At 50.3% G+C, this 11,218-nt stretch overlaps 1 protein-coding gene across 2 annotated transcripts in view; it reads left to right on the top strand.

Moving 5' to 3' along the window:
* Opa3 (outer mitochondrial membrane lipid metabolism regulator OPA3) overlaps positions 1 to 11,218 on the top strand; it is a 53,538-nt gene that overhangs the window by 38,269 nt on the left and 4,051 nt on the right. The window contains exon 1 of one of the 2 annotated variants that reach the window (XM_046455865.2): positions 10,007 to 10,989. The exons of the other annotated variant lie outside the window; for it this stretch is intronic. Within the exon in view, the coding sequence (XP_046311821.1) occupies positions 10,962 to 10,989 (28 nt within the window). The 5' untranslated portion in view covers positions 10,007 to 10,961. Of the gene's footprint in view, positions 1 to 10,006; positions 10,990 to 11,218 lie in introns of those variants that run through there. 2 annotated transcript variants of the gene reach the window in all.

The raw sequence follows: 11,218 nt of genomic DNA on the forward strand, positions 1-11,218 counted from the left end.
CTAATTACCCTGCAGTGCAGTCCGATATTTCCTGTTTCACTGTATCCATTTCATGAAGAACTACAGATGCACTTGTATTCTGTACCTAATAATAATTCTGTACCTAATAATGTGAGGCAGAGGCAGAGGATCCGCGGAGCCCACAGGTGCCAGGCCAGCCTGGGCAGCGCAGCGAAACCCTGTCTCAAAAAAACAAACAAACAAGAAACAACAACAAAATAGGGCTGGGTGTAGCTTGGAGGTGGAGCACTTCCCCAGAGTGCTCCAGGCCCTGGAGTCCATTCCCAGCACTGTAAAAAAAAAAAAAAAAACACACAACTCATTATATGTAATAGAGGCGCATGGGTTACATGTTACTGCCAGACACAGCTTAAACCTAGTTAGAGCAAAAATGATTGTTCAAGGACAGGGCTGGCTCTGTGTCAGAATACAAAACCCCGGTTCCATCCCCAGCATAAAAAAAAAGAAAAAAAAATGTTGCCCGAGCTGTGCACTGACGTCTTCTATTTGATTCTGCACGTGGACGCACATTCGCATGCGAGCATCCTGCGAACCTGCACACTGGGGGATGCCCTGGGCCCGGTGAGCGAGCAGGAACCAGGGGAGGAGCACAGGAGCAGGAGCCAAAAAGGAGAAAGGGGTTGGCATCCTGCGTGGAGACCCTGGAGGTGGGCAGGAGGGGTCTGGGCCCATTCCTACTCCCCGGGGAGAGCAGGCAGGATCTGCCGAGCAGTGGGCTGTGGGCCGCTCACCCCATGGACTTCAGATTCTGAGGTGAGCACCTGGAAGGAAGGCAGTTCCACACCCTGAGGCGCGAGCTCCCGCAGATGGAGAGAGCCCTGCAACGCAGGCGCCCTCTTGTGGGCTATGTTGCTGGCTGTGATCTGTGGCCAGTGGTGACCAAGGTGAACGTCTTCAACTTCATCATTACATCACTGAGCGGTGCCCGTGCTGGGTACTGACGTTCCTCATCTCAATGTTGACTTCTCCACCAGGCCCTCTCCTGGTGCCTCCATTTTGGACATCCTGGGGAAAGAAGGCAAATGGACAAATTGGGACCCAGGTCCAGGGACTCCCTAGACCCTGACGTGGCAGTGGCTCCCAGAAGCACCAGCCCAGGAGAGCACCAGGGGGCACTGTGGGCTCTGTCCTGTCCAGGATGCCGTCTTGCGCTTCCATCTGTGTTTTTCTACATTGTACAGACTTTTCATAAAAGTTCAGCCAATTCAAAGAAGCCAAGGTCCCCTCCCTGGAAGGAATCCTGTCTGTGTTGGGGGATCCCGGCGGACCCCATTCGGGAGCAGTCTGGCCTTCTGAGGCCTACTCAAGCACCGCTGCCTCGTGGGCACCAATACTGTCCACTTCTTCCTCTCAAAATCAGCAACTGGCACGCGCCTCCCAGCAACAGCTGTGCACATTTGCTCAGGGAGAGAGCAACCCATGAAAACCCGAATATGCAGAAAACCTTCCAGAGGCTGCTCAAAGGAGGCAGAGCTGCGCTTCTGTAGGGTCAGAATTTCTAGAGCTCTGCAGCACAAAGATGCTGGTTAACAAAACTGTATGTGCACTGGAAATTTGCTGAGAGAATGGATTTCAGGTGCTTGTACCAGAAAAAGAAAAGAAAAAGGCGATTTGGGAGGTGATGGATTTGTTAATTTACTAGCCTGTGATAATCATTTCACCCTGAATATGCAAATGTTATGCATACCTTAAATGTGTACAATTTTTAAAAAAGAGTTGGAAGCCAGCACAGTGGTGTGCCCCGTCATCCCAGCAGCTCTGGAGGCTGAGGCAGGAGGATCACAAGTTCAAAGCCAGCCTCAGCAAAAGCGAGGTGCTAAGCAACTCAGGGAGACCCTGTCTCTAAATAAAATACAAAATAGGGCTGGGGATGTGGCTCAGTGGTCGAGTGCCCCTGAGTTCAATCCTCAATACAAAAAAAAAAAAGAGTTGGAAGCCAAAAATAAAATATAAAACTAAATGAAAACATTCATAGTTAATATTTGAAAAGCTAAAGGCTCTGTGGAGCAACAGAACTGTGGGCACTGGGAATGAGCACACTTTAAGACTTTTCAAAGCTGAGCCCTGCAGTAGAACTTCATTCTTGTCTTGATCTGCACCTCCCTGCTCGCCTGCGGGTTGGTCGTCTTCTCAGCCACTTGTTGGATATTTGTCTGCTTGTTAAAGTGACAAATATTAATGGTCACCGTCTGACCATTAATACTTCTTCTGGTGTTTTTTGCCTCACTGAGGTTTTCCATTTTAAAACAACGAAATCACTGGGGGAGGTGACACCTGAAATCCCAGCTGCTTAGGAAGCTGAGGCTGGAGGATCACGAGTTCAAGGCCAGCCTCAGCAACTTAGCAGGACCCTTTCCCAAATTAAAAAGTCTTAAAAGGAGTGGAGGCCGGGGCCTGGGCAGCAGCTCAGAGCTTCAGCGCTTGCCTCGCACGAGGCCCTGGCTCCCACCCCAGCACACACATTTATTCTTTCTGTCTTCATTTGAAAGGGCACCTCTGCCTCAGGGATTTATATCTTCAACCCACCTTTCTAATATTTTAATTCAAGTCTTCTTTGTACCTAAGTCATTCACTGAGAGCACTTTGTTTTGTTTTCAATACTGCAGATTGGACCCAGGGGTACTTTACCACCAAGACACATCCCAGCCCTTTTTATTTTTTTTTTAATTTTTAAAATACTTTTTGGGGGACTGGGGTTATGGCTCAGCGGTAGAATACTTGCATAGCATGTGCGAGGCCCTGGGTTCGATCCTCAGCACCTCATAAAAATAAATAAATAAAATAAAGATACTGTGTCCATCTACAACTAAAAAATAAATTTTATTTATTTATTTATTTATTTATTTATTTATTTTGAGACAGGGTTTTGCTAATTGCTGAGGCTGGCCTTGAACTTACCATCCTCCTGTCTCAGCCTCCAAGATTGCTGGGATTACAGGTGTGCACCACTGTGCCTGGCTCTTTTCTTTGGTTTTTGAGACAGGGCCTCACTCTGTTGCCCAGGCTTGCCAAGAAATGCTGGGCTCAAGTGATCCTTCTGCCTCAGCCTCCCCAGTAGCTAGGACTACAGGAGACACCACCACGCCCTGCAACCTTTGGGTTTTGAATGACAAGAGCTTGAATATATTTCTGATCTCTTCCAGAGTATATCTGGTCAATGCAGCCGACTCACTGTCATTGTCAAACTTAGCTAAATCACTCTCATGACGTTGTGCCTTGGTGGCGTCTTGTTTTTGAGGTGCTGTCACCAGCCTTGGCAACTTCGAGACCCTGTCTGAAAATAAAAAAATATAAAGGGCAGGGGACGTGGCTCCGTGGTTAAGCACCCCGGGTTCAATCCCCAGGACTAAAAACAGAAAACAGTTAAAGATTGAGAAGAGGCAGGCTCCATGCCCGCTCCAGGTGCTGCCCCCCAGGACCTTCCCTGTACGGCTCTGGGGATCCTGAGCCCTGACCCTTTGTGTTCTGCTGGGGCCCAGCAAGGCCTGTCTGTTCAGATTCCTCATGGGTAGGACCCTCTGGAATGAGGCATCCTATGACCTACTGTTGCACAAGACTAGGTCAGAATGTCACAGGAAACGCGATGTCGCCAGAGAAGGACCTGAGGAGTTCCCAGAGGGAAGGGGGAACCCGACCAGAAGGCTCTTGGCCTACATGTTGGAAGAGCATCTCAGCACTCGCCAGGCAGAGGCATAGCCAGGTTCGTTGAGGAAGTAGATACACATTCAAGGGAGAATGCGCTGCCCCGGGATCCAGAGGCCCTGCCTCAGCTGGGGGTCAAATATTCTTGGAAGGGCTGTAGTTAGGAGGGGAGTGGAGGTGGGGCCCGGTGGAGCTGCACAACTTCTCTTAGCTTTCCCTGCACTCGGGTGTTTTCTTCATTCCACATCACTCCACAAGGTCACGGACCGAGGGCTGTTGCCCAAGATTTACAGCTGCACTTTCTCCATCTCAGTGGCTCAGTATATCTAGCTCAGATTTCTCTCTCTCTCTCTCTATCCTAAATAACTATTTGAAGAGGACTTCTTTATGGCCACCTAAAGACAGGGGAAGATTCGAGTTTTTTCTATGATCTACTTGGGAAAGAGAAATACTAGTTTCTATGGCCTGCCTTCGGGTTGTAAACAGAAGCTATAGTTGAAAATATGTATCATCAGGAGGCTGAGGCAGGAGGATCACAAGTTTGAGAGCAGCCTCAGTAACTTAGCAAGGCCCTAATCAATTTAGCAAGACCCGGCTCACAATTAAAAAAAAAAAAAACAGAAAGGGCTGGGGATGTGGCTTAGTGGTAAACACTTCTGGGGTCCAATCCCCAGTTCCCCACAACCCACCCCCATTGATATACAGATACACACACGCACACACACACACACACACCTGTATATACATCACAGTGACCAGTGCAAAGCCCTGGTGAGGGTCCATTTATGAATCCCTCTCCTGAGGATCTGAAGCTGAAGCAGAGGGGAGGCTGTTCTAGACAGAGGACACAGCATGTGCAAAGGTCCTGCTGCCAGAGGGCATGGTCAGAATATATGGAGAAGCAGAGGAGTGGGGTGCCACGAGGCTGAGGGCTGGCTGGTGCAAAACCTAGAGTCCCGGGCTAGTGGGGGCCCTGAAGTACTGGGGAGTCCTGCTAGGCTCTTCTGTGGGCTTATTATTAGTTTTGTTTACCTGGAGTCGCAGACTGGGGGTGGGGCCTATGGGAATGAGGATGAATGCACCCCAGGTTCAGCAGCCCTCTGTGTGGGTTATAAAAGGGGCAGGAACTTCTTCAGGAGCTCCCCTGGGGTCCACATGCCACAAGCCTGACCCCTCCTTTCTCACCTCCGCCCCTGGCTGGGGCTCCACCTGGCAGGTGTGTGCCCTCCTCCCCCTCAGCTCCTCACACCCATTCCGCTTGTTTCAAAACAGCTCCACCCAGGTGCCCATGCACCAGGCCAGTCACCCGTTTAAAGGAAGCAATTCAGTGGTTTCTGGTATATGTTCAGATTGTGCGTCCATCACAACTGACTTCAGAACATTTTCTTCATCCCAAAAGAACCCCAAGCTCATCAGCCGTCGGTCCTCATGTCCTCCCTCCCCCCAGCCCCTGCCCCCCCCTCCTGCCTGTCCCTGCGCAGACATTTCGTGTCAATGCAGCGGCACCCTGTGTGGTCCGTGTGGCTTCTCCCACGTACCAGAAGCTTTTCCAGGGCCTCTGCCCGCAGCGTGTGCCCCCGCGTCATTCCTTTGGACGGCCAAGGTGTCATCGCATGAATGTCGCGCATTTTGTGCATCCACGCACCAGCGATGGCTCTCGGGGTGTCTGGAGGTTGGCCGTTGGGGATGTGGCTGCTCCGGACACTCGGGTGCAGGTCTCTGTGTGGACGTGTCTGCGTGTCCCTGGGCGTGTGGCCACTGAGCGTCGCTGTTTCAGGAACGTCCACTTTTCCACGCACAATGCCCTCGGCTGCCGGGAGGCACAGGTGCCAGCGTCTCCACCGACCCCTGTTACTCTCTGGCTTTGTGACCACGGCCATTCACTGTGGTTTTGACTTGCAGTCCCCGCGTGCGTTCACCTGTCACCCAGCACCTGCGCCCACACACTGTTCATCTTTGTCCCCAGGGCAGTCCTGGGGACATTTTGTGTAAATGCAGTCCGACCCTGTGTGTCCTGTGTGTCTGGCTTCATCACAGCAAAGGCATCCCCATGGTGCAGCGTGTCCCAGAAAGAGCCACCCCATGAGAGACAGGAGGCCAGGACAGAGGGCGGGACTCTGAGCACCTTTCTCCTGAGAACGCGTCCCCAGTGACCTCCCAGGAGACTCCACTTCTTAAAAGTCCCAGTACCTCAGCGTTGCCACCCTGAGGACCCAGTCTGCCGCATGGGAACTTGGGGACAGATGTATCTGTGCTGTAGCAGGGAGCGGGCGCCTTGGGTGCCAGCAGAGGAGCAGTGTCGCCTACTTTGCTGGACTCGCGAACACACCTGCCCCAGGTGAGCGCAGCATCATCTCCCTCCCGCTCCACGAGCCCACAACCCCCCACCCAGGGGCTTCAGAGCTGCCCCGCAGCCTCTGGGCACATGGCCAGGTAGCCACTCCCCCACTCCTGCATCCCTCCCTGCGGCCTCTGAAGCAATGTCACATCCCAATGGACCTCACAGCAGTGGCCAGCCCCAGAGGCCACGGGTGTTCACACTCAGCTTCCTGGAATGGGTGCAGTGCAGGCCTCAGGAGGGACAGCTGCTGTGGCTGAAGGGACCCAGCCTGGGGGACACTCCTGGGACCGAGAAAGGGCTGTCCCTGTCCTGACTCCTGGTCCTGGACCCCTGACCCCACAACCCACTGTGAGGCCGTTCCGCAGTCTTGAGTGGCCTTGCCGTCCTTATTTTGCTATTTGTGAAATTTATACAATAGAAAATCAACCTTTGGGCTGGGGATGTGGCTCAAGCAGTAGCGCGCTCGCCTGGCATGCGTGCGGCCCGGGTTCGATCCTCAGCACCACATACAAACAAAGGTGTTGTGTCTGCTGAAAACTGAAAAATAAATATTAAAATCCTCTCTCTCTCTCTAAAAAAATAAACTCTTAAAAAAATAAAAAAGAAAATCAACTTTTTCTTTTGTGGTGCTAGGGATTGAACCCAGGGTCCCACACATGCCAGGCAAGTGCTCTCTTTATTTATTTATTTTATTTATTTAGACTCAGGGTCTCTCTGAGTCACCAGGCTGACCTGGAACTTGCTCTCCTCCTGCCTCAGCCTCCGAAGTCGCTGGGATCACAGGCTGCACCGCTGCACCCAGGAAATTGACTCTTTTCAAGTGGATAGTTCAGCAGCACTTAGTGCCTGCCCATGGCTGGCCACCACCCAGAAGGACACTCAGTATTATTGAGCCATCATCCCCATCCCGCTCCTCCAGCCCTGGCAACTGCCAATCTGGTTTTTCTTTCTGGATGTGTCTACTTTGGATATTTCATATAAGTGGAATCACAGAATGCGACATCATTGGGTCTGGCTTCTTCCATTTAGCAAGATTTTGAGGCTCAGCCCTGTGGTGACATGTCTCAGTGCCTCATGTACAGGGTCTTGACTATGGCCGTGGCTTCATGGCACATACCCATGATAGAACACGAGAAATCATCCTGTAAAAAGTTCAGTCTAGGGCAGGGGTGTGGCTCAGTGGTAGAGCTTGCCTCTCATGCATGAAGCCCCGGGATCGATTCCCAGGACCACAAAAAACAAAAAAGTTCAAGGCCGGGCACACCTGTAATCCCAGCAACTCAGGAGGCTGAGACAGGAGGATCCGAAGTTCAAAGCCAGCTTCAGCTAGGACAAGGCGCTAAGCAACTCAGTGAGACCTGTCTCTAAATAAAATACAAAATAGGGCTGGGGATGGGGCTCAGTGGTCGAGTGCCCCTGAGTTCAATTCCTGGTACCCTGCCCCCCCCCCAAAAAAAAACCCAAAAAGCAAAAAAGTTCAGTTTGTTGCACGTGAATTATACCTCAGAAAAGTTGGTAGAGTAGAATTTGGTGCCATCAAGAACATGAGAGGACAAATCACAGAGTGGAAGGAAATATTTAGAAACCATGTTTCCAATGAAGGGAACCTGGGGATGTAGCTCACTGGAAGAGCACTTGCCTGGCGTGGGCGAGGCTGGGCACACACCATGTACAACCTCAGTTACTCCACAGCCTGAGGCAGGAGGGCCATGAGTTAGAGCCCAACCTGGGCCAAGCAGCAAGTCCCCAGCCCCCCACCCGGAAAACCAGAATCTGCAGACAAACTGATCTATCAACGTCACAGTGTCGGTGTTCAGAAATCGGTTATTCCCATTGTCAGCTCAAATAAAAAATGAAATTTTAATCGGATGCCTGTAGTTCTAGCTGTTCAGAAGGCTGAGGCAGGAGATTCAGGAGATTGCAAGTTCCAGGCCAGCCTGGGCGATTTGGTGCCTCCAAGTAAAAAAACTATTAGAGAAAGGGGGGGAGGGGAATCTAACTCCGTGGTAGAGCAGAACTGGAAAACAAGGGAGGGGTGAAATTTTACAATGACACCATCACACTAGCATAAAATATATCAAAATATCTAACCCATAGGAATAAACTGAACTATTCACTATTTCTAAACTATATTCACTATTTCTACTCTGTTATCTATAAAACATCAAGATAAAATTCATACGACCTAAATCAAGAGGGATGCCATGTGCATGGATCGTGTTGGGGGTGCTACTCCATCAGTTTAGCTCTGAATGATGGGGGGGAGAGGTCTGCAAATTAACTGCCAAAAGCAGATCAACAGGGAAAAGACAAAATGTATCCCACGCAGGCCAGAGCACTGCCCTGAGTTACTGGCTGAATGGCCACAGGACAAGATTTATACCAACTTAACACAAAGGGGAGGGATTCGTGGCTCCCGTGGGAAAGTGGGGATGGTTCTGTTGTTGCAATGCTGTCTCCTTCCTGAATTCCACACGCTTTCAAGAGGCTTTACTTGAGTCAGATAAGAAAAGTTCTGATTTCAAACGTTTTCACTTGAATATAATTTGTATGCCAAAATCTTCAGTATTCAGTATTTAATCAATATTCAATGTTGCAAAGATGTCCTGACATCCTTAAACTGAATAATGGATTCAAGATAATCCCAATTACAATGCCACAGGTGTGAACGTGTGTGTGCGTGCACGTTGACGGGCTGATTCTCAAATCCGATGGAGTCTGACTTATGTCCAGGCCAAGGTCAGAGGAGACGCCCTGCTTGCTGCAGAATGGTGGCTCTGCTCCTCCTTCAGGAAGAAGCAGGGCACCTGCTGAAGACCCAGGTGCTTGTTGATCCTTGTCAAACCAGTTCCAGGCTCCTGGCCTCACCCTGCCCCTCTGGAGGGCCCCTCCCACAGGAGACCGAATGCACCTCACCTGTTTTGTTCCCCACTAACAGAAGCGTGGCCTGGTGAAGAGCTGGGCTTCCCAGCGAACTGGCCTCTCCGGCCTGAATCCTGGATTAGGATCCTGCTGAGGTTCAAAGGCGGCCTCATGGGTGTAGGGTAAAAGGAAACCACATACGTGGGACACGGGTGTCTGCTGGTCATTTAAAAATTAACTAGTGCCAGGCACAGTGGTGCACTCCTATAATCCTAGTGACTCTGGAGGCTGAGGCAGGAGGATTGCAAGTTCAAAGCCAGCCTCAGCAATTTAGTGAGTCCCTAAGCAACTTTGTGAGACACTGTCTTTAAATAAAAAATAAGAAGATATGGGGATGTGGGGGTGTGGTTACGCACCCCTGGATTCAATCTCTGTTACCTAAATAAATAAATAAAATTAAAAATTTGGTCATCCTCTCAGGGCCCCTGTGAGCCAAAGATGTTCTGAGCAGGGAAGTCAGGGTTGGTTTAGGCTTTAGAAAGACCTCTGGCTGCTGGCGCACACCTGTAATCCCAGCGGCTTGGGAGGCTGAGGCAGGAGGATTGTGAGTTCAAAGGCAACCTCAGCAAAAATGAGGTGCTAAGCAACTCAGTGAGACCCTGTCTCTAAATAAAATACAAAACAGAGCTCAGTGGTTGAGGCTCCCTCCCCTCAAAAAAAAAAAAAAAAACAAAACAAAAAACCACCTCTGTCTGTCTTCTGGGGCTGAGTGGAGGAGGCAAGAGGGGGACAGGAGGCCTGGGAGGAGCTGGGGCAGGACCTGGGTTGCAGAGGAGCAGACTTGATCAGGGAAGGGACAGACAGCGGGCAAAGCAAGGAAAGAAGCCCCAGGGACCCCTCCTGGGAGCACCAATGTCAATCCTGCCTCGATTCTGGCTCTCGCCAGGTGAGGCTGCCCCTGTTCCCTCTGCAGAAATTGTAAATAATCCACATATCAAGGTGTGAATTTGATAAAGCTCAATAGATGCTGTTTAGTATGTTTGGATTTCTCTCTCTCTCTCTCTCTCTCTCTCTCTCTGTCTCTTTTTTTTTGTTTGTTTGTTTGTTTGTTTGTTTTTTCCAGTGCTGGGGATTGAACCCAGGGCCTTGACATGCTGGGCAAGTGCTGAGCTGCATCTCCAGCCCCTGTTTGGATATTTTACAATAAAAAAAATATTTAAAGAAAAAAGCCTACCAAGACTGGGGGAGGGCGCGGACATGAAGCTCTGAGAGGAGAAGCCCGTGGGAGCTCCCGACCTGAGGGAGAGGAGAGCAGTGGGAACACAGGAAGGAAAGGTGCGCATCAGCGCAGGCCCTGGTGCCCGAGTGCTGCCGCAGGGCAGAAGGAGGACCGAGAGCAGGCCACAGATGAGACACGCAGAACTGGGGGGTCTCCAAGGCCACCCTCAGGCTCCATAATTTCCCGAATGGACTCGAAAAACCCCCTGCAATCTGTCATACTCGGCACTGAGGTTCGTTACGGGGACAGGATCCAGGTGAAAACCCATCACGAGAAGCACGGCATGAGCAGAGTCCAGAGGGTTCCAAGAACCAGCTCCCAAGTGTCCATTCCCAGTGGAATCTGGACAGTACTGACTTCTCCCAGCAAGGATGAGTGACAAGTATGTCAAGATGTGCCGACCAGGGGAGCTCACCCGGGCCCTGATGTGCAGGGTTTTTAGGAGGATCAGATGAAGCTGACCACCCCGGGGCTGACCTTAGTTTCTAGTCCCTCCCGAGGTTGAGCCGATCCCACAGGGCCCAAATGCCACATCATAAATCTCCTAGTTAACATAAACTGTGGTGTGGCTGAAGGCACCCGACAAACAACACAGTCTGCTCAAACCGGACATTCAAAGGACTTAAAGATCACCTCCCAGTAGTGGAGGGCAGAGGCCAGACCTCTATTTCAGCGAGGTTAATCCTTGACTATACAGAAAATAAAATTTCCCAGGACTCAAAAGAGAAACATGGTTCAAACAGAAGAGTGCAAACTAAAGGAAAGAAGAGAAACTTTCTCATACACCCAATTAAGTATAAAGCCAGTGAAACAGAGATGACAAGAAACGCCTCTGTCATTACAGGTAAGAAAACCAGGACTCCATATTGCCAAGGATATGATTCTGAACCAGTCATTCTGGGCCTATAAACTGTTACCTATTCTGTCATGAAAGTGGAAAAAAAACCCACTTATAATATGTAAGAATGCAAATCACTTACCTACCAGACAACCTTTCTACAAAAAGTACTTAGGGATATATTCCAGCAAAACTAAAATGGGATTCAACAGAGGAGCAGTGTGAAGACATTGTA

This window comes from Marmota monax, unplaced genomic scaffold (genome assembly GCF_021218885.2).
Source record: "Marmota monax isolate L192 unplaced genomic scaffold, Marmota_monax_Labrador192_F-V1.1 WCK01_AAM20220418_F8-fsc00149, whole genome shotgun sequence".
NCBI classification, from domain to species: Eukaryota; Metazoa; Chordata; class Mammalia; order Rodentia; family Sciuridae; genus Marmota; species Marmota monax.